Source organism: Canis aureus, chromosome 36 (genome assembly GCF_053574225.1).
Source record: "Canis aureus isolate CA01 chromosome 36, VMU_Caureus_v.1.0, whole genome shotgun sequence".
In the NCBI taxonomy this organism is placed as follows: domain Eukaryota; kingdom Metazoa; phylum Chordata; class Mammalia; order Carnivora; family Canidae; genus Canis; species Canis aureus.
In genome coordinates this window covers 9108018-9132334 of record NC_135646.1, presented here as the reverse complement: position 1 = coordinate 9132334, position 24317 = coordinate 9108018, and the positions used below count along the sequence as shown (strand labels likewise).

Here is a 24317-nt window from a genome sequence, read left to right as displayed (position 1 = left end):
CATCTTATAGTCCTTATCTTCATATCTCAGGAGAATTTCCCTTCTCCTTACAAACAGGTTCTGGCTTAGGAAGTCTGAGTGGGGCCCGACATTGCACCTTACTAAAGAGTTCCCTGGTGATACCTCTGTGCTGGCCCTGAGATCATGGCCTTTTTTTTTTTTTTTTTTTTTTTTTTTTATGGAAGTGTAGTTGAAGTGTAGTTGAATAATAGGTTACTGTCAGGTGTACCACATAGTGAGTGATTCAACATTTACATACATTATGAAATGATCACTAATTGCCATCTGTCACCATACAAACTTATCGCAATATTATTAACTAGAGTCTCTGCACTGTACTTTATATCCTTATGACTTATTTTATGACTGCAAAATTACTTATGACTGTACCTCCTAATCCCTTTCACCTACGTCCCCCAATCTCCCATCCCACTCCTCTCTGGCAATCACCAGGTTGTTCTCTATATTTATGAGTCTGTTTCTGAATTTTGGTTTGGCTTGGTTTGGTTTTGGTTTGTTTTGTTGTTTAGATTCCACATATAAGTAAGAGGCATTTGTCGTTCTCTGACTTCACTTAGTATAATTCCCTCTATATCCATCTGCATTGTTGTAGCTCAATAGATGCAAAAAAAATTTTTATGAAATTCAGCATCCATTTATCATAAAAGCCGTGCCACTTTACTTTGATTAGCAAGTCCTAGAACTCATTCCCTACACCATTTCCTTTTCTCCAAACCTGCAATCTTTCCTTCACCATGGATTCTTTCCTCTCAGCCTATGGATAGGTACATCTCCCTGATCTTAAAAAAATAAAAAATAAAAAGCCTCAAATTGATTGAATGAATACATTCCAGTAGGTTCTTCCTCTTGTCACATGGCCCACATCGCAACTTCTCTTTAAAACAAGGCTTCCTAAATATTTAGTCTGTGTGGTTTTTTTTTTTTTTTTTTTCCACTTGTCACTTTTAAGCCTGCTGACGTGCAGCTTTCTCCCCACAAGGACATGGAAATTGCTTTGGTCTGGGCCATCCAAGACCTGCTGGATACTAAACACAACCTATACATTCATCTCATTTCATTCCACATCCCAGTAGCATTTGATTCCTTATTGAAACGTTCTTCTCTGTTGACTTCCAATGTAGCTCCTGACATCACCTCTCTAGCCATTCATTCCCAGACTTCTCAGGGTTTCTACTCGTGACTTAAATGTTAGTTCACCAGGTTTCCGCCAAGAGTAACCTTCCCGTTATTTATTCTCTATCTTCTTAAGAGGCCACATCCATAGATTCAGTCACTATTTATATCTTGACAACTTCTAAATTGATGCTTCCAGTTCAAATCTCTCCCTTGATATCTCAACTCTTATATCCCACTACTTACTCTGACCTTATTCTTAGCAAAGACACTTAAAACTCAGTATTCTAGAACTGAATTCTGGATCTTTCCCCTCAACTTACCTATCCTGTATTTCCTCTCTCAGTGAAAGACATCACCTACTATCCCCACATCAGCAAGAATTATAAGCATCTTATTTCTTCTTCCATACTCATCTCCATATTCCATCGATCTACTTTTTAAAGATTTTATTTATTTATTTATTTGTTTGTTTGTTTGTTTGAAAGAAAGAGCATGAGTAGGGTGAGGGGCAGAGGGAGAAGCAGATTCCCTGCTGAGCAGGGAGCCCGATGTGAGGCTTGATCCCAGGACTCTGGGATCATGACCTGAGCTGAAGGCAGATGTTTAACTGACTGAGCCACCTAGGGCCTCCCCCCGACCCAATTTTACTTTCTTTAGTATCACCCCAGCTTGTCCTCTCTTCTCCATTCCTATTGCCACTCATTCACTGTGGGCCTTTCCCATTTCTTTTCTGGAGCAATTAATATTGCCGAGTGCCTTCCAAAGCTATCCCAAACAGCAGCACGAGAGTTCTGGCACTGGCATACTGGCATAACTATGATGATGCTACCTCACCACTTAAACACCTTCTAGTACTTGGTTCCATGCTTTCCATAGTGGAGTCCATTCTACTCAGGGCAGCTTACAAGGTCTTTTGGGACCGGCCCACTGCCCTTCTACTCTTCTGAGTTCTCTTCTGGCTTCGGCTATCTATACAGCACCTAGGACCCAAAGCCCCAGCGACATTGAATTCCTAACATTTTTTTTCGATGAGTCATAACCCCTTCTTGCTCATTCCACTAATTTAGCTTGGACTAACCTTTCCAGCCCACCACTGCCACCCTGATTCTTCACCAAAATAGTTCCTGGTCACCCCACAAGCCCCACTCAGTCTTCACATCTTCTAGGAAGGCTTCTTCATTCTTAGTTTTGATTAGAGCCCTTCCTACATTCTCCCATAAGATCTTATTTCGCGTATTTGCCTTACTTCTGCTGGAGCATAAGCTCATTGAGAGTTGTGAATTGGTCTTATCACTGTATCTCCAGAAATTTGCACATAGGTACCATTCAATAAATGCTTCTGAATAAATGAATAAATAAATCCTTAATAATTGATATCTGGGCATTGGCAATTCCTGGGCAGGCAGCAGATTTGGGGATATCTTTGAGATAAGACTGGCAATATTTGTACCTAACATGGACTATCTGGATCCTTCCTCTCACCACCTTCCCCACTTTTAAATGTTTCCTCTAAATTCAAAGAAAAGGCATTTGCACAGACAAGAATAAAATCAAGATCTCTAGACTCCCCGGGGGGGGGGGGGGGCAGGTTTTAAGTCTATAATTGTATTTTATTTATTTGCTTGTTAGTGCGTGAAACTATTTTCCTTTTTTCAGAGAACTTGATGAGCTCTTCGGTAATATTTTTTCCATATAAAACCTCAATAATTTTCCTACCTGGAAATAAATATTGGTGTCTAAAGTCCATTTACATTTATGATAAAAGGCCAGGGTTTCAATGCATGATCTGAATGACCATACAAAATACATTCTTGGAGACGAAATTGCACCTCTGATTGTCTCAGTACATAAACAATGCAGAGAGTTCCTTCTAAAGTTCAGTTTTGGAGGTTGTTTATTCTGCAGCAATCCAAGCTCGGGCCAAACTGATTGTTTTTCTGGTTTAAATTGCATTGTGGACCTCAAGGAAAAGAACATAAACAGTTGGCAAATTTACAGCCTTTAAACAAAATTGCCTTAACTTGAGGGGATTCCCTTAATATTGCTTATGATTTTTTTTTCTTTTTAAGAACTTTCCTGTTTTGCAGGAGTTCAGAACATGAAATGTGATACATAGGGTGTGCTTCAAGCTAAAGTTCTCATAAAACAGCTACAACGACAAAGCAATCTTCTTAATGTAAATCCCTTATGCATTGGATACCACAAAGTATAGTTCAGGACCTGAAATGACAAATCTCAGATAATGTTGCTCACTTTCCATCAACACTATAATTCTGTCAGCAAAACTAGCATACTATAATCTTAGGCCAGGAAACCATACCAGGAGGACATCCAGCAAATATAAAATAACCTAGTCCTTTTGGGAATAAGCTTCACACTCCCTTTGTTCTGCAGCTTAAGTCTTTTGTCTACAATTTCAACCACCCTGTTGTTAGTATCTCCCATCCCTTTGCTCCTATCCTCACATGCCTGCCCGAACCCCAAAGCTGGAGAACAGCTAACTCTTCCAGAGGGCATACAATACGCTATTCTCAGTACTTTGTGTGTATTAATTTACTTAATAAACACAACAATCCGATCAGGTGGGTGCTCTCACTGCTCCTAGTTCACAGATGAGGAAATCGAGGCACAGGGATCCCTGGGTGGCGCAGCGGTTTAGCACCTGCCTTTGCCCCAGGGCGCGATCCTGGAGACCCGGGATCGAATCCCACGTCGGGCTCCCGGTGCATGGAGCCTGCTTCTCCCTCTGCCTATGTCTCTGCCTCTCTCTCTCTCTCTCTCTCTCTCTCTCTCTCTCTCTCTCTCTGTGACTACCATAAATAAATAAAAAAAAATTTAAAAAAAAATCGAGGCACACCTAGTGACTCACCCAAGGTCACAGGGATATTCACTGATGACTGCTTGCCTAGGGCACTCTTCCTCAATATTGGTGAGGTCCAATGGGGACAATTACACAAAATCAAACTGGTACCATTACAAATTGCAGTCACTATCCTCATCTGGGCCTTCAAAGTGTCTGACAATTTCCTCAGTCAGCATTTTCATTCTCCCAAAACACTGCCTCAACCGTTCCCCTTCCTCACCTTCTCCCCCCACTCAGCAGGTTAGTGGCCTGCCTACTTCCTAACCGAAGTAGAAATTATCAGACAGAAACTCCTTTAGCCTCTTATTGCCTGTTACAATGAAAGACAGTCCCCATCTGAGAACACAGAATGCCATGCTGTCTCTGGATTTCTCAGAGACTCTGTTCTATCAAGTACTCTTCCCACCCCTCTGGCCCTGATTTTTTTATATTCAACCTCTCTCTCTCCTCTGTTTCTTCTCCACCAGCATTTAAACAAATGTTTGTCTAATTCAGCTTAATTGCTGGCCTCGTATAGCTCACTGACTGGACTTTATGTCTATATCCCCCTTCCTGCCCATCTATTCCTCAACCTTCTTCAGCCTGGCTTTTACCTTCACTACTCCACAGAAATTGCTCTTATGAGTCACCAATAACACGTCTCTGCCCATATATTAGTTGTCTACCCCATTGCATTTGACACTATTGTCACCTATCCTACCAGAAATTGGTCTTTTCCTTTGCTTTTCTTTTTTTTTTTTTTTTTGATATCCTGTATTGCTATTTTGTCTCCTTCCTCTTTGAAGACTTCTTAAATCACCTTCATTGGCTGCAACTCTTTTATCTTCTCCTTAAATGATGATGGTGCCCTAGACTCTTTTCTTGTGCTATAGCTAGCTCCAGGGAAACTATGTCTACTCCCCTGGCTTCAATTACCATTCATTTACCAGAAACTCGCAACTCTTCCCACCCAGCTCAGTCAGTTCCATTCTGCTCTTCATCTCCACTTAGATGATTCATGTATACGTAAGTTCAAATTTTCTAACATTAACTGCATTCTCTTCCCCAAATCCTGTTCATTCATCAATGTCCCATATCCTTACTTAAATCTTCTTCTACATTATTTCACACATGTGGTCTACCACCAAATTATGTCGATTCCACCTCCTACATAGTTCAAATTCACTCATTGCTCTCTATTGCCAGGGCCACCACTCTAGTTTAGACCATGTTATCATTGCTGGGACCAATTCAAGAATTGGTTAAATTGGTATGCTTTCTGCAACAGGGCCCTTATCTCTGCTCAACTGATTATCTACATTAAAGCCAGTATATTCTATCTAAAAAGTAAGTCTGGTGACATCATGGTTTCGATTGCCCTTTAGATGCAATCCAAAATCCAAACTAGAGTTTAAAAAACAAAAACACTAAGAACTAGCTCCTACTTATGTCTCTATTTTTGGCATTGGTCCTCCCTCTCACTGACTCTCTACTCTGTCGTATCTCAAATCCTTCCCTATGTACCAAGCATTTATTGTACTTAGGAACAGTTTATATGTCACTCCTTTGTCCATTCCTCCCATTATCACCCATCACTTCCTTAAGGCACCCTTCTCTGACCTCTAGACTAAATTCCCTAGTATGTGCACTCTTTTTCATTTTTCAGAAACTTTATCCCACTATTTATATTCAAGATCTGCTTTTGCCATATGCATATAGGAAGGAAATAGGTCTGTCTGGTGGACATTATATTTCTAGACCAAAATATTCCTAGACCAGACTCTCATACAGATTGTGGGCTATTATTTTTAGTAATCTTGCCATAATTTCTGTGTTATAGTTATTAGCTATCTACATGGACATTAAAGAAAATGTCACTTTGTTACTTAATCTACTCATGGCATGTCTAATTATACATTACAATGAAAATCATGGAAATGTCAAATAGGGCATCTTTGGTCATATAACCCAATAATGAAAAACCTGCCCATCATTTTTTTCCAGTTGCAAGGAATATCATGTCTTTGAACATAGAGAATGAAAATGGAAAGTTTTCTCTTTACCTCCATTATGAAATGTGGTATGTGTCTGTGTGTGTGCATGTGTGTGTGTGCATGTGTGTGTGTGGTAATGCCCACTTTGTTGATAAACATACCCCCTGTCTTATGCCCCTCTCCCCAACAAGGATATGACTTCCATTTTAGGGTGTTCACTCAAGCATATTATTTTAAGGAAATGAAAATAGGTTTGCAGTTTTCATCAATGAAGGAGACAATTTTCAAAGATACTAATTAGCTGTCAGAAGTAGAAAGTTTGTAGCTTAAAGAAATTTTATTTTTTTATATTAAAGTTGGACAAAACTGAGTAATACAAGCTTTTCTAATGTGTTTCTATACCAAAGATAAATACATACTATTTTTCTTTCCAGTGATAACCAACTTGTTTTGTGGAAAGTGAGGTCATTAAAGCATCCAAAATGGTTCCAAATGCCAAGTTTCACACATGACTCTTTGATTCTCAAAGCTGTCATGTGGGTAAAAATCACACTTATCAAAGAAACACGGTAATGACAGCTCAGAGGCTGTGCTGAAACTTGAAAGTAATTGAACCATTTAACCACCGTTTACTTGCTCAGAATTTCTCCTCAGGAATGACCCCATGGCTAAAAGCCTATGTTCTTGTAGCATGATGAATTCATTGCTTTTTGGATAAGCTCAGCCTATTTTGAGGCATCTCCCAAAACTCAGACTATGCCATCTTCCTGGTGCCCCATGGTAAGGTTTTTATCCAAGCTCTACCTTATCTTGAAGTATAGTGGTTCTGGAACAGTCGCCTGCATCAGAAGCACCTAAACTGTTTGTTAAAACACAGATTGTGGGTTCCATAGCCAGAGGTTCTGATTCAGCAGCAGCTGGTGTGGTTGGAGAATTTGCATTTCAAAGATGTTCTCAGTGATGCTGCTCATCCAGGGCCCACACTAAAAATCCCCGTCCTAAAAATATGCCCTTTTCCACAACACCTAGCATTGTTTCCTACCAGATTTATGTAAATGTTAGTTTCCTCTGGGCCATTACAAACACCTTGTTATCCTTTTGTAATTCCTCAGTGCTGGTACTGATAGAAGTATCATGAAAGCCACATTGTCCTTTTAAGTTATCTAAATTTAATTTTAAATTTAAACTTCTTTAAAATTATTATTTTTTAATTAGTCACTTTAGAAAAGTGAAAGGGATGAAGTTAATGTTACTAATATATTTTATTGAACTCAGTATACCCCAAATATTTTCATCCAACTTGTAATCAACATAGTAAATATTAATGAGCTATTTTCCCTTTTTTCTTATGTTCAAAGACATATTAAGTCTCTGAAATCTGACATTTCTTACACTTACAGCCTATCTCATTTTGGACTAGCCACATTTCCAGTGTCCCATAGGCACAGGTGGCCAGTGGCTACTGTAATAAACAGCACAGCCATAAAATTTTCACTACATTTCCTCATCTCTAAATGACCCGTCTGCTGCATTATCAATTTATAACAGATTTTAAAGGGGGGAAAGGAACCATTACATCATTAAATGTATGCATTGATTTTAAAATGCAATGCCAATATAAGAATTCTCTATTTTTATACATAGAACCATGATGCACTTGCACATATCATGGTGTACTTATTTTTCTCCTGCCACTTTGTCCTATTCATCTCCTCCCCAATCAGCAATCTTTCCGTCCAGCAAGATAATCCATGTTAACAATTTAGTATTGGTACTTCTTTATTTTTTCTCTATTTGCATATAATCCTATACAAACATACAAACAGAAGTTTGTTCATCTATATTTTATTAAAATAGGATCATATTGTACCCGCCTCTCTGTATAATGCCTTTCTTATTTAATAATAACTCAAGAAAATCTCTGCAAGTCAGCTGGTGTTCGTAATTCATTCTGTGTAATGGTTACTGAAGAGTATGGAGCAGCTCACATAATTCATTCAGTATTTCCATTATTGGTGGGCAACGATACTTATCCTATTCTTGTTTTGAGAAAAATACTATAAATATTGAATAGATGATAGGCCAATGGATGGAAGGACAGAGAGATAATTCAGGCATCTAGATAGGTAGATATATATAACAAGCCTGCAGAAAATCCATGTAGAAATGATTGTATTGTTGTATGTTCACTTACTTTGCAAAAAAGCATATACATATTAATTGGCATTAATAAGATTAATTTATTTACTGATATTCTAATTTTTTTAATTAGACTGGAAATCAAAAGGCCTGGAATCCATATCCTGCCCCAAGTAGCCTAGATTATAACTCGAGTAATAATAATCAGTATGATAAATAGCAACAACTAACATTTATAGAATGTTAGTATGTGACAGGCACCATTCTAAATATTTTACATGTATTAATTCATTCACTTTTTCAAAATCTCCGTAAGACAGGTACACTTGGGATCCCTGCGTGGCGCAGCGGTTTGGCTCCTGCCTTTGGCCCAGGGCACGATCCTGGAGACCCGGGATCGAATCCCACATCGGGCTCCCAGTGCATGGAGCCTGCTTCTCCCTCTGCCTGTGTCTCTGCCTCTCTCTCTCTCTCTCTCTCTGTGTGTGACTATCATAAATAAATAAAAATTTAAAAAAATAATAAAAAAAAAAGACAGGTACACTCATTTCAGGATTGTTCCCACTTTACAGCTGGGGACACCGAGATCATACCTCGAGTAAATGGCAGAAATGGGATTGAAACCTAGAGGGTATGACTTGAGGCCTAATCTCTTCACTCAGTAAATAAATTAGTAAATCTCTCCATCTCCTCTCTCTTTGAACCTCAGTGCCCTCAACCGTCAAATGAGTACACTAATGCCAGTTCTCACTAACTTTAGGATTGCTGAGAAGAAATATGAAAGTTATCTGGAGACCATTGAAAGCTCCAACTAGGAGAGGGAGTCTCATTACAGCTGGGATAATTGGGTAGGAGTATTTCATCATTTGAAGCTAAAACCGATTAGATCAAGTGTTTTATGCAATAGCAAATTAAGCCATCCTCTGACCACACAGTCTCCTGAAGGTGAGCCTGGACATGTATGTCCCACTAATAGGATATGAACTACGCCTGATTCTCCTAGCCTGCCAACGCACCTGGAATGAGAAAAGCAACCAACCTTTACCCCATTGTGTGGCTTGACCACGTCCTTCCTCTCTCTGCTCTGCTCCTTGCATTTTACTTAATTGGAGCACCAGGCTATAAATCTTACATACTTAAGGGCCAGAAAACTCTCTGGAGCTCTCACACTGAAATTTGTGTGGGAGTTCAGCGATATTGAATTTTCAAATAAAATGATTAACAGGCACCTCTAGGGCAGCCTTAGAGAAAACAATCCTTCCTGAATCTTGCCACCTTCATCTGAGGAAGCTTTTTGTTCTGAGGTTTAATAGAATGGTTGGAAAGTAACCTAGGGATGGGTGAGGAAAAGCAGGTAGAAAGAGGAAAAGCAGGCATTCTCCAGGCTGGAAGCTCCTTTCAGAGACTCTGTCCGGGGCCTGACAGGGCTCTTGGAACATGATACTGGGGGGTTTCAGTCACTTATTTTCTTTTAAGATTTTATTTATTTATTCATGAAAGATGCAGAGAGAAAGAAGCAGAGACACAGGCAGAGGGAGAAGCAGGCTTCCTGCAGGGAGGCTGAGGAAGGACTTGATCCCAGGACCCTGGGATCACCACCTGAGCCAAAGGCAGATGCTCAACCACTGAGCCACCCAGGTGGCTTAAATTTTAACTGCAATCAGCTCCCATTATTTTTTTTAGAACCATTTTCTCCAAGATTTTAATAGTTGAAAATGGGTGTACACCTGACCAGAAAGCCTATTTCCTTTTCCATAGCATAATAGCATCTATCAGACTTCATGAAGCAGAGAATTAAGATCAGTTAAAAGGAAGAACATAATCCCATCCAATTCTACCCGCAGACTGAGGCCTACAAGCCTACTATTTGCTGAAACACTGATTTAGATGCCCTGCCAAAGAAATATAGAATGTTTATGGCCTCACACAATAGGAATCTGCCTCATTTATGCAGCAGGAAGATCATTTACAACCAATTTCTAAAAGACACCAAGCGTCAATAATAAATTTTCAAATCAAGGCCAGAAATTGCAATACTCAAAAGGGGACCATTAAGCAATATGAAGTTGTTGTCAGAAGGAGGATTTTCAGGGGCGCCATACCAATTTATAATCCAGAAGCATCTATAAAGTAGTCATGACCGGCCTGGTTTTCCTAGTCTCTGGGAAGGAAGAGGCTTGGCTGTAAAGAGGATCTGGGTCGACAAGCAACAAGGACAGGGCATCTCCCACTGAGACAGCGCAGTGCCAGGCTGGCTGCCCTCCGAGGTGATTGCTAGAACCACACTGCCTTCTCAGCCAGATCCGCTTCTTGGGAGCAATTCACACTTTGTGGTTACAGAGAAGAGGATGAATAAAGCTGCTGGAGGGGATTTTATAGCCAGATCTTCCCCTTTACATTCACCCTTTTGCCTACTCACCCCTTTACCTATGCACACAAACACACACCCATACACACACGCACCTACCTTCCTCTGTCTCTCCCTCTCTTTCCTCTCTCTTAAGAAACAGGAATTTAAATATGCTAGCCTTTTCTCTCTAAAACATCCCACAACATCCTAGTGTTACTAGGTGCTATTAAAACTTGGAGGAAATAAAAAGTAGGTCCTAGTCACAGAGAAGATTGAGCTTTTTTTTTTTTTTAAGATTTTATTTATTTATTCATGAGAAAGGCAGACACACAGGCAGAGGGGAAGCAGGCTCCCTGTCAGGAGCCTGATGTGGGACTCGATCCCAGGACCCGTGACCATGACCTGAGCCAAAGGCAAACGCTCAACCACCGAGCCACCCAAGTGCCTGAAAAGATCGACGTCTGGGATGGACACTGCAACGTGGCTGTGTATCCCAGTTCCATCTCTGACGAGCTGTGTGGCTTTCTCAAAGTCACTTGAAACATTTCTAGGTCTCCTCGTCTGTCTTATAAAACAAAATTGTAGTGCATGGGAGGAAGAAATAAGGTCGTGCATGAAAATTCTTTTTTCTTTTTTTTTCCGTGAAAATCCTTAAAAAGAATTCAAAAAGTAATAACGGAATTCAGCAACATCACCTGGATCTGGATTTTGTCCCAGTTCCCTGTGACAGAAAACTAGGAGTCAGCAGCAGGAGGGTGTCTGATTCTGAGTGGCATTGGAGGAAGTAACGGCACACACAAAGGAGGACTCTCTTCAAGGAAAGTAGTCAACCAGGGGTCAGAATAAGAGAGCTGAAATGCAAGCTGTCCCGCCATGTGTTCTCTGCCTTTTGTCAAGTCCCTTAATCTCTCTGAGCTTTCCTTCCCTCACCTGTGCAATGGGATCTGTGATAACCAGCTTACAGCATTAGAGGGAATATGAAATAAGAAGACATATATAAACACGTTCTGTCAACTCTAAGACGTTTCCTCACTCTTGGTCTGGCCCCAGACTACACTGTCTTGTTCACTTTCTTCAGGGAATGGCTCCAAGCGGCCATGTTGGTTTTTGTGCTTTGTTTTGGATTCACCCCATTAGAATATCAACTCCCTGAAGGCAGAAGCTTTGTCTTATTAACAACTGTATCACTCGTGTTTACAGCAATCCCGTTCTGAATATTTATCTTGTGTTCCAATTGCTAGACAAGCACACTGGCAGTTGGCCCAGGGGGGAAAAAAAATTTGAAGCTGGTGAAGTTTGCCTTCACTGACCTATCTCTCCTCATCCTTCTTAGCATCAGAAATGAACAACTGCCTCTTTCCTATGACTGGGGAATCTTCTATGCAGAAAGAAAGCCTAATTCCCCCCAGAGAAGTTACAGCTACCAGGTATTTGTAAGCCAGCTTCCCTTGAGGCTGGGGTGCAGGCACTTGACTAACCTCCATCTCCACACTCACCTGCTGTAGACGCTGACCTGTAAACTGGTCATTTCAAGAAGCAATGGCCAGACTGGTAAGAGAGGCAGCTGTGCTGATAGTTCTAGCAGCGGCATCCGGGGTCCTGGGTTGGTGATACTGAGGGAGGAGGCTGCTCTAATTGTCACAAAGGTATATTTTTTACTGGATCAGATCTGTGGCAAGAGTTTGGCCCTTGTTCCTAAATGTATTACCTCCAAGCTTTGTTCTTTTTGGTATTCTAGATATTGTCTATGTAAAACTTCCTTTAGTTAGTGTATTTTAAATTATCTAAAAATGGTTTTGTTGTTTGATAAGATCCTCCTCTACCCCAAACAGCCCAGTATCTCCATCAGATTGCATGTGATCCTGGTCCCCTAAGGGACTCCTATTAAGCATTCCTACTAGAAATTACCTCCCTTCTCCAGCCTTTCTCCTTCCTCCCAGATCAAACTGCACGTTTCCTGGAGCATTTTCCCTTAGGACCTTACTTTGTATAGGAATAATATGATCCATTAACTTAAGGCAATGTGTTAATTGCTGACACTAACTTAGTATTACCCCTGCATCTTAGCAGACACTTTTAATGTATCAAAGCAAAGGAGAAAGGAATATATTTTTATCATCAGCCTGTGCCCCGGCCTGTGAGGGTTCTACTTTTTGTCTGCAATCACAAAGGTCCTGCCTCTATCTAGACGTCTCATATCTAGTCCAACCACAGGTGTCCCATGGACCAAGCATTCAATGACACTGGTGCAGTTTATTGAATCGATGTCTACTTCATGATTATACACGTATACATGCCCACCCCTACTGAAAATACTTCAATGGCTTTCCATTGCCAAAATAATGCCAGCAAGATCATAGAATTCCTGAATACCTAACAACTATCTCTTGCAAGCCAACATGAACCAACAGCTCCAGCACAGCACTCTTCTCCCAGCCACTCCTTACTACACACATCACTCTACCCCACAGCTTTTTCCACTTCCTCAGTGAGTCACATTCTCCCTTCTCTCCACACATACACCAAATCTCTCCATGGACCCATGGGTCAGGATCTCTGTTACAACCTTCCTCAGCTCTGAGATCCTCTCCTTCTGAACTTTATTTCAGTTTATGCATTTGTTCCTTCATTCAACCAATGTGATGTTAAACATCATAAGCAAGCATGATTCTGCAGGAGATGTGATCAGAGTAGCTATGGGCTTCCTTTTCTATGTAGTTTCTATAAACCCTTTAATGCAGGAAATTTCAGGGCTTGGTAAGAAAAGAGAACTTTAGTGGCTGAGCAAATCTGCTCAGTTCTTACAACCACAAACATGATAGAATCTATTTTCTCCTGGTTTCTTAGATTACTGAAGCTGGAAGGAATCACTCCAAATGCTTTCCCTCTGATCCCCATACTCTATGCAGATGCCTCATAAGCTATCTCTGCAAGGTTGAAGTGGGAAGATGGGAAAAACATCCTCCTGGAAAGATAGAGCTACAGGCTCCTCATAGCCATCTCACCGGAGAAGCTCTGCTGTTATATATTTCATATTTGCTCTCCCTTATAAGATTTTTGAATAATTTCTATTATGAAAAAGAAAATGTTTGCAAACCAGTTTTTATTGTGTAGGTGTGCAAATGAAGTACTTAAAAAGTACAGAATAGAGAAAATTGTGTTTCATGGAGAATTTTTGTGTAAGTATCCCTCGCCTGCTTTTCCTTCTTCCCTCCTTGCTCCAACTCCCAGTAAATATTTGAATTGCCTTTCCAATTTTATTGCATTTCCAAAAATATGAATCCTTTCTGAGACTAGACCATATGGGCTCCAATCAGTATTTGGGTTACACAGTGCTTGCTTAAGGTCACACAGATAATCAATCACAGCACTACGACTTGAATCAGGACTTCTGAGTCATAGTTCACTTTCATTCTGCTTCTTAGTTGGTATACTTCTAGCACCAGTGGGAATTTCGCTGCTGCCCAAAGAAAAACAAAAGTCTCACCATCCAAGCATTCCTCCATGGGAAATTTCTTTCAGTTGTTAGATAAATAGTGTTTTCTGGAGACTGTAAGGTTACACAATAAAAAATAAATAAATAAATCTGATAAAGATCTCTAGAAAAACAGTCTCACTTCTATCTAGCCATCAAGTTTCTTAACTCAGCATGCATCCTTAATACTAAAACCAACTGGACTTCTAAATTCTGATCAGATGCGTAGGATCTGGTCTGCAGTGTGCTCCTGGTCACCTGCCTCTTTTTGTGGGCAATTAAAAGCATCCTTACAGATCAGAAAATTTGAGTTCATATCCCATTGGTGTCACTTCCTAGACCTGTGATCTCAGGCAAGTTATTTTCCATCTCAGAGGCTCAGAGGTAGCCATGCAAATCATATAAGGTGCACTAAGGGTGAGAATGTGCACCTTACATGGCTAATTGGAAAGATTGAATGAGACATATTCTTGGCATGAAGTGCTCAAGAAATTATTGCTATGTTACTTCTAATTGACAAATATTTCTATACCAATACTATTAGGACTAAGCCTGATAGATATGTAAGGCCTGATCTATTAGTTCAGGAAATAATTTTGCTTCCGTTATACAACTATTTAGTTCATACTACTTAATTTAGTTAAATAAGATGTGCTGAGTTTTTAAATATGTGCCAAACATCAGACCATAAGAAATGACAGAGATTCAGTTCCTGTTTTTAAGGAGCTGACAATTTGAAACACACCGGACAGATGACACCTCCTATGTTCTTAAAGATGTCTTAGAGAGATCTCACCACACAGCTGGCTACTCAGTTCTCATTTCTCTGAACGATTCCTCTGTGTGTGTGTGTTTCCAATTCCCTGAGAATCAATGTATCTCCATCTCCTCTTATTTTAGGTGTCAGAAAAAGGAAAGAACAGTTGGTCACCATTCTTCACATAATAAGCCTTAATTCCCTGAGAGTTATTGAGTTATTTCTCTGTCTTCCCTTTCAAGATTAAATAATTCCAATCCCTTTAACCTTTTCTCACAGGTCCTATCTGCCAGCCTTCAGTTTAATCATTTCACTGCTCCCCTCTGGAATCTCTCCAAGTCTTCTGCACTAAATATGTTGCTTTTGCTGTTGAGTTTACTCTTCTAAGCAACTTATTCTTCCACATAAACCGAGACAAAAGGAAAGCATCTCCGAAAGAAAAGAAAGAGAATAGATAGAAGGATCGATTTCTTACATAGGGAACTCATATAGCACACTCAGGTTACTTGAAGCCAAGTAACATTTGTTGTCATCACTATTAAGGAGGAAGGGACAAAACCAGAACAGTCTCCACATAGTGCCAATCATTCTGCTTGACAATTATCTAAATTACTTTTAAGCAGATAAGACTATGAACCACAAACTTGAAGCTTTAGTTACACCTGAAATTCTCAGAAGGGTGCTAATAAAATTACTGTTCGTGAGATCAAATAGGAATTTTTGATTCTGTAAAATACCTCTGGCTGCCAAGTTGACCATTGAGGTGGTTATGTTATTTATATAGGCTGTGACTTTGTTCAATCCTGGCAAAGCACAAAGGATCTTTCTTTGCATTCTACTAATGTAAATTAATATTTTCTGAGCTGAGAAAGCAGCAAATTCTAAAGGGTTCTTAAGAAATGACTTAGAGAGGCTGATCAAATACACACTGATCCTAGTATGACACCAACACATTCAGAAAGGAGCACATGGGAGAGTTAGAGCTTTAGTAAAGTCTCTCCTCAAGACATGCACAGTGACTTGTCAGAAATCTTTTGCAAAGATCCTTCCCTGCTTTCTTCTCTTATTGCAATATTGAGCTGAAAACCTGCCCCCCGTGAGCCAGCAGGATGTCTGTGCTTACTCACATACACACACACTTAAGATTCTGCTGACAAGTTTCCAAAGCCCCCGAAGTAACTGAGAAAACTCTTTAGTAGATCACATTCTGCTTTTTCCAGGGACTTCTTTGTTTTGAACCCACTATTTAGAAAAAAAAAAAAAAAATTTTTTTTTCTTTCCCATCTGTTAAAGTAAAAAGTATACAATTGGGTGAAAAGAGTTGATTAGAGTGAGGAGGTAGAGAAACTACTGCTTCCTCTGGGGTGGCTCCAGGAAAACAGGTGGTAGTGGTCATCGAGTTTGATTTCTGAAACTAGTTTGGCTCTGTCCAGATCCTGGCTGGGCTGAGAGAGGTCTGTCAACAACAGCAGCCATGAGACAACCAACTACATTCTGAAAAAGCCACCTTGCCAAGTTCTCCGCAGATTCCCTGGATTCTGGGTCCAGAACAAATTAATGATTTTGTGTCGAACCTTCCCCAGGGGGGTGTAGTCCCAAAGACTGTTCAATCTATCAAACAATGACTAAAATTCTAAAACAGTGATCCTTAAATAATCAGTAGTTAGGACGGCCAGGAGCTTATAACCACAGCATCCTAACAAGAAGCACCATTCTGGGTGAAAGCAGAGAGTTTGCTAGCTGTTTAATTGTCAGTGATGACTCATTATATCCCTCATACTCTTGCTGGTCTGTTCTCTAAAGAACCAGGCAGAAGCACACATTCCGGGGTGTTTTCCACCAAATGAAGGAAAGGCATAGGTACACAAAGGCCATTGGCAAGTGTAGGCACAACTGAGGTCTGGGAACTCTAAAACAATGGATGATTAAAGCCCTAGCATATTAAATAGATTTGTGATGATACATTATAACTTCATAGTTACCATTTTTATGAAAGATTTCAATTATGAAGTGGAACTACAAATCACCTCTGATTTAATTTATTTGGTGGTAAACATAATCTCGTAAATTCTTATCAAGTGGTAAGAAAGTGAAAGCAGAGCACTGATATTGATGTATGTTACTTGGTAGTGGTTATGGAAAGTGGCCAGCAATGCTGGGTTGATAAATCATGAGTAGACACGATTTGCTCTCTTTATCCAAATATGTAATTCGGAGACGTATACCAAATTGTTTCAAGGAAACTGCAATTTGCACCATGCCACTGTAATCCATTGCACCTTGGGAAGCAATTTTTATTCCATTTGATTTTGAGAAATAATATTACCAAAACTGAATACCGGCATTTGCAGATTGGGGAGAAAGAGAAAGTAAGGGAAAGGAGAGAAAGATAAGAAAAAAAAAAACAAAAAAAAAACTAAGATTGGTGAATTTAAAAAATATCCATCTCTACTGAACAGGTAACATTTTTCAGTAAAGTTTTTCTGCATCCTGAAAAAAGTAAAATAAAATTCATGCTGACTTTCAAAAGCCAACCATTTAGGTCATTCTTTAAAAAAAAAAAAAAAAGAAAAGAAAAGAAAAAAAGATAGCCAGCAGATTAAAGGAGCTCCATTTATAAAAATCAAATGGACCTCTAACAAAGCTCATTTGGGACATGAATAAATCATCTGGTCATGAATTATTTATTGTTATCAAGAAACAAGCTGGGGATTCCAGGAACTGGGCTTTGGGGAGGTGTTGAAGCCAGGCAATGAGCAAGTTCATTGTCACCTACCCACCACGGGAAGTGGGAGGACAGGCCACGGGGTATCATCATCATCTGATGCAGACCATGCAAGGCCCCCACTTGAGTTTCAGGGGATGCTTCAGCAGCATTTACACCCCAGAGCATAAAGTAAATAGAGTTTGATCTGTAGAATTCTACTTTAGAAAACTGCAAATACTCGGTAACAGACAATAAGATTTTTTTTTTTGAGCATTGATCTTTTTTTTTTTTTTTTAAATATACATAGGAAGATGAGCTCTGTGCACAAGAGTAGAGGTTGAAGGTTTACATTTAAGGGAGCTGGCTAGAAAATACCTGAGTAATACACTGTGAAGAGTCGTCGGACCTACTCATTCCTGGCTTTGGGGGTTGGCTTTCTACTGGGGCTGGGGCGAGAAGAGAAAAAGGGAGCCTCTCCGATTTAATCAACTAATCAACGTATATGTGTGTTCCAGGTCCAAACTGCTTTGCAGGAACAACAATAATCCCGGCTGGCATTGAAGTGAAAGTGGATGAATGTAACATCTGTCACTGTCACAACGGGGACTGGTGGAAGCCTGCTCAGTGTTCAAAACGCGAATGCCAAGGCAAGCAGACTGTGTAGGAAAAATCCCCCACCGATGAGGAGTTCCTAGGAGAGGATGCTATGGCTTCTACACTGCACACGTTTGAAACAAAACAAAACAAAACAAACTCCTGCCAGCTACAACAGGGTCACCAGCAAAACCTTTTGGGGTTGACAAAAGTGAATATTTTACTAAGAGGAAATTTCTCTCTTTCTCTCTTGCTATATAAAGTATATATAGTATACGGCTATCGAAACCGCTTTTGTAACTGTCCATGCTTGATGGAGACTTGACCACTGGATTTCTGAAATGAAAAGGAAGACACAGCCTCGTACAGGCTCCTTCTCTGGTGACACCTCTAGCCTGCCAGCTCAGCGTCCGCCGATCTGCTTCATTTTTACTCTTCTGTACATCATCACCATGGCATTTTTCTCTTGTAGAATTTCTTTTTCATATTTAGAGTCTAAGGGGCCAGAGGTGACTGCACAGTTAAGCTTGGAGTTGTGTCATATAACCTTTAGCAAAGGGACCTCAGGGGTGAGCACCCTTCCTGACCAGGAAGATGCAGGAGCATCCGACCAATCTCTCCCCTCGGGGGAAACATGCCCTGTAGGGTCAGAAAAAGAGAGGTACATACAGGTGGCCCCAAGGCTGGGGCAGGGCGGGGAACCGAAGCTTGGTGCAGTTAAGTGGGAGATCGCAATTGAATTCTCACAAACCACACATCTCAGACACAAAACCTTGAAACTGCCAATCAAAAACTAATATGTGAAGAACACCATGAGCTTGACTAAAGCATCCAAAGGGAGCCAGGAATTCACAATTGTAGCATTAACCACCAGATTTTCTCATGCCGCTGAATTTCGGTTTGGTTCGTAGCTTAACACTCTAAACCCACTCGGTCGCCTGGCACTACACACACCAGACCCAGAGCGAGTAGCCCCACTGTGCATCTGAACCCTTCTGAACACCCCTGGCTTTTGAGTTCAGATTTGGCTGAAAGCCAGGGGTACCCACAGGCAGTTTTTATGGTTTGGGACTGTGTTTGCCATGTTTAAGTAATGACCACTCAGCCCTATGTCTAAAACACAGATTCAGGACACTCTTTCCACCTCAAGTGCTGATTTAAATTAAAGCTTAGGGTAGAGTGGGTCTTGCACAATACAATTCCATTTGTTGAACATTTTTTTTAAATGTATATATTAGATACTGAACAACTAAAGTGAACCTTTGAAGCGTCTCAAGGTTGCCCTGGTAATGCTGCTCGTATAGTAACAGAAAAAAAATAAAATACACAGGGTATCTGATGCCACCTCGAGTCAAGTGCATATTTAGCGATTCTTGAAACCACAGGGCACAGTTAGTTGCTTATTCTGCTCTCCTGTCTTGAAAACCCTGGCGCAGGTCTGGCAGGGTCCTTGAGGAAACTTTAAGGTCCTCTTTGTTATCAATGTTCTTTCCTTTCCCGCCCCCCACCCCAGCCTGGGCTTTGCCATAGCTCTTGCGGAGTGCCACATTCTAGAACAAGCTTTCTCAAGCTTAAATCTGTTGACATCTTGGGCCAGATGACTCACTGTTGTTGGGGGCTGCCCTGTGCGTTTTTAGGATGTTTAGTGACATCGTTGGCCTCTAGCCGCTAAATGCCAACAGCAACACCCTATAACAACAGATAGTCTCCAGGCATTGCCAAAGGTCCCCAGGGAGTGGGGAAGGGACAAAACGTCACCTGGTTGAGGATCAATGGTTTAGGATAATCAGCACAGAGTGGTTTCTGCCCACGTGGCATACCAAGCAAGCTCTGGCTGGGCCTGTGGCTTGGGTGAGCCTCTAAGCCCTTTGGGACATGCACAGTCAGCAGCCCCAAGGGAGACAGGTCAACCTCCCCCCAGTGGAGTGATGCTTCTATGGTCATAGGTCCACCCCCACGACATACTTCTTTAGTCTCATCAGCTGGGTTTTCATTTAAAATGGTCAGCCTCTCCTCCCTGGAAGCACCTCCAGTCATCGAGAAAGAGTTGTCATTTCCAAAGCTAACGTGTTGACAAGTCGGACCCGACACTTCTCACGTACACTGTGCTTGTGTATGATACAAACAGCCATGCTGGCGCCATCGGAGGAAGAACATCCCGCCGCCTTCCCTTAGAACACCAATTTGCAGCAAGGTTGGTGCCTTTTGTTGCCACCATGGATACATCATATAGACAGTCATGAATCATTCATGAACAATTCTGCATGATTTATTCCTGCACTCCAAAGCAAAGGCATTCCATACTTCAGCTTGTGTCTAGACAGAGATGTATTATAGAGCTTGCTTTGCCCTGAGGTTGCCTGGTGCCAGCTTCAAAACTCCACACTCTTGGAAAGAAATAATAATAATAAATGACAGGAATAAGGTTTGAAACCCAGAAAATATCATTAATAGAGCCATGTAGCATAGTACCCTCTCTATTATTAAGGAGTTACTATGTCCTTTCTAGGAACAGAGAGTGCAACTGGGGAGCCAGGCGTCAATTTGCATCAAAGTCTTGGCACAGTGATAGTTGCAGCAAGAACTTACTAGAATGGAGTGTAATATCCATCAAGAAGCTCTTTGCAGAGTTTGTGGAATGAAGGCTACTCTGTGGTCTCTGTTACCAGCCAGAGAGAGGGATTTTTCTATTATTATTATTATTTTTGTCGTTGTTGTTGTTGTTGGATTTTCTTTTTCCTCTGAGTTTCACTACACGCTGTTTCCTTTAAGACTTTGTAGCACTGACATTTTTCTCCCTGTAGGGAGAGATGAACCTATACTGTGACAGAATTTCTCATAAACCGATAAACATTTTACAACTTCCTTCTACCCAGGTCATTGAGAAATTCTTTCCAAACTCTGAACAACAGAGTTCTGGTCTCATCTGTTTCGTTTTCTTTTTTTTCCTCTTGAAGGCTTTGTTTGCAGCTCCACTGTCCATGTCTCCCATTCCTCCTCTGTCCTTGGTTCTCGGCTTTAACTACAGCTTTGTTTAAATAAGGGATCAACATCCTGTTTGTCAGCTGATGCCTGTTAAAAAAAACGATTCAGTTTCCAAAATCTTTGAAAAATGGTGTGCCTGAAAACTAGTGAGGAAAAAAAAAAAAAAAAAACACAACACAACTAAACACTAAACTGTAAAAAGGGGATTCTAGCAACAATATTTGATGTGTAAAAGACTATATTATTAAAAAATTATTTTGTTAAATATAAAGTGTGTTAACCAGCAAACATTGTTTGTGGTATATTTTTCCTTCCAAAATTCTCTCTCCTCTCTACCCTCATCATTTAATAACGAATCCTCAGTGACTTCTGTCATCTGAAAGTACATGTGTCATTAGAGCTACATTCAATTAGATTTAAGCATCAGCTGTAGCATTTGCCTGCGTACATTTTCATTTTTCATAACGTAAGGCTGGGCTGACTTGAGGATCAGACAGGAAGCTTAAAAAAAAAAAAAAAAAAACCAGCAGTGAGAGTGTGATAGGAAAAAATATTTTCCTGACCCTGCATCCATACACAATACTAATGACAATCTATAATTATTGAGTGCCTGGCTCTGTTGGCTGGCCCTGAGCTGGGCACCAAACCCATAGTATCCTGTTCAAGCCACACAGCAAAGCCTGCCAAGGAGGGGTTCTTATTCTGGCTGCTTTGCTAATGAGGAAACCAGAACACAGAGAGGTTAAGTGATTGGCCCAAAGTCATAGGTTAGCTAAGTGGCAACACAAGGATTTTGTATTATAAATATATGCAAATATACATGAAAATCAGGAAATCATACGTAAAAAAAATCAGTAGTCCATTTGCACACTGCCCAGACTCAACAGTTTTCAAGATTTTGCATAATCCTTCAACCATTTTTTTTCTTCCCCTGAGTATCTCAAAATTTTATGTATTTTAGAGAGAGAGAGTATGAGCAAGGGGAGGGGCAGAGGAAGGGGGGTGCAGAGAGAGAGAGAGAGAGAGAGAGAATCTCAAGCTGAGTGTGGAGCCCCATTCAGAGCTCTATCTCATGACCCTGAGATAATGACCTGAGCTGAAATCAAGAGTCAGATGCTTAGCCAACTAAGCCACCCAGGCTTCCCTTGAGTATTTTAAACCCAAACATCAAGCATCATATCACTCCAGCTCTATATCTCCTTAAAAAAGAGGAATAGTTTCTTACCAACCATGCTATATTACCAAAGCCTAATAAAATTAAGAATTCCTTAGCACCATCTAATATTCATCTTAAAATTTCTCAGATTTTCTAAGATATGAGGGATGGGGGTATTTGCATGATCCAAATCACCCATAACCTTGCATTTAGATGTTATGCCCCCTAAGTTCAAAATGGGGCTCTAACCCTGCCAACTGACAGCTGTGAACTCTGACAGAGTCGCGAGTTTGTCATTAGAGGGTTTGTGCTGGGAAAAATTACGCTTTTAAAGCAAGTAAAACTCCCTCCCGACACTGAGCAGGGTGAGCAGTGGGCAAGAGGTTTTCTACCAAATGACCTCAGAGGGGCAATAAAGAGCCTCAGAGCAAGAACTGTTGTGCACACCAGCACTCAGAGGACACCACCTTTTATATGTGTGTAAGCTTTCTTTGGAGAGTGAGAGCAAACTGTGATTTTTCTTCCCCTTGAGACAATCATGCTGCCTAACACAGTAAAACTGAACAATATTTTATAAATTGTCATCATCTGCATTGTTGAAGGAAGGAATAGTCAACCACTAAGAAAAGGTCAGCATGGAGTCCCCACATATACATATACGCATCCCCACTCCGCCAACCTTTTCTTAAAACAAGATCAGATTTTTCTTGCTTTCCAGTTTCCTGTGTGTCCAGTTTTCTTCTCCCTGTGTCCTTCCCAAAGGGTTGTTAACAGTTCATTTCCGGTTCAAGTTTCATGGGAGGGTATTTCAAAGCATAACAGAGAAAGCTACGAACGGTGATTGGAGGCCTGGTTTTGTTGTTGTTTGAGGACTTCCCACGTTGAGACTTTTACTCTTTTGAAGAAAGGAACCCTCATGATTTTGAAAGACCAGTGCTGTGTCTGAGCCAGCAACCTCACTTATACCTTCTTAGCACATTTGTAATGGGGTTTATACCTTGAATTGGAGTGACAGTCTTATCAGAGAGCCGCAAATTGTGCGTGTGATGTGAATACCTGATTCTTCTTGACCAAACTTAACCCATCCAGAAGGCACATTGTTCTTTTAATGAACAGTGATATCATGCCCCTTGTAGAGTAAGAATTAAGTGAGTTGAGTTAAAGCAATTCCTGTTAAGTGCTCAAAATTTGTTTTACGCTTCAAATATCCTCAGTTGTGGCCAGGATTTGATGGCTTTCTTTTTAAGTTTTGACAGCCTTGAACTCAGGTTCTTTGAAGCCCAAACCTCAACTTAATCCTAATACTTGCATTACAGCTTGGCTTTGAGTAGGAGCACTTTTAGAAAGCTATATTTTAAGAATTGAGTTGTAAATCTTTCCAAATGAATAAATTCTTCTTAGGGGAGAATTTGGATAGAAAGTTTAGCTACCATTTCTTGAGCCCCTTCTGTGTGTCAGATACTTGTATTGGCTACTTGACATGAGACGATGATTTACGTTCATTCATTCAATGATCCCTATAACCACCACGAAATTATATACTGGTATTTCCATTTTCCAGACTGGAATGCTGAGATTCAGAGATGTTTTAGGATTTTTTTTCTCCAGTTCATATAATTAGAAACCAGGTATTGTAAGAATTGAATAGAATACTACCCATAAAAAAGGTTAGAAAAGAAGACGGCACATAACAAGAGCCTATTTTGGTTAGTTATCCTTACCAGGACTGGTGGTAACATAAGAGAGATTTCATGAATAAAGTAATCTGGATTTAGATCTTGTAGCTTGAGCAGCAGTTAGGCAAACATTTAGGGGACGATACTGCAGCATAGAAAAAATGACCAGCCTATTTGGACTGTGACAAGCAGTCAGATGTAATGAGACCGTGAGGCTGGAGATAGAAGGATACAGTGAAAGATGTGTCCAGGAAGGAAACCCAATTGTTAGGCCCTCGAAGATCACGCTACGAAAATTGGATTTGGTTTTTCTTGATACTGTGGATTTCTTTACATCAAAAAAGAAGATGAGATAGCCATCTTCGTGTCTTAGAGTAACAATTCTTACAGCAGCGTGTAGGATGGATTATGGTGTGGAGAGAAAGGGGCAAGGAACTAATGAGAGGCAATTACAAGCGTCCAGGAAGGAATAATGAGGATTTGATCCTGTAGTGGTGGAAATCAA

At 40.5% G+C, this 24317-nt stretch overlaps 1 protein-coding gene and 1 long non-coding RNA gene across 3 annotated transcripts in view; one reads left to right on the top strand and one right to left on the bottom strand.

Annotated features, from left to right (window-relative positions):
• Positions 1 to 21181, top strand: part of VWC2L (von Willebrand factor C domain containing 2 like) — a 155286-nt gene extending 134105 nt beyond the window's left edge. The window contains exon 4 of the mRNA XM_077885074.1: positions 17917 to 21181. Within this exon, the coding sequence (XP_077741200.1) occupies positions 17917 to 18065 (149 nt within the window). The 3' untranslated portion in view covers positions 18066 to 21181. The remainder of the gene's footprint in view (positions 1 to 17916) is intronic.
• The window catches only part of LOC144305930 (uncharacterized), a 161376-nt gene that overhangs the window by 93394 nt on the left and 43665 nt on the right, over positions 1 to 24317 (bottom strand). The window lies entirely within an intron of this gene.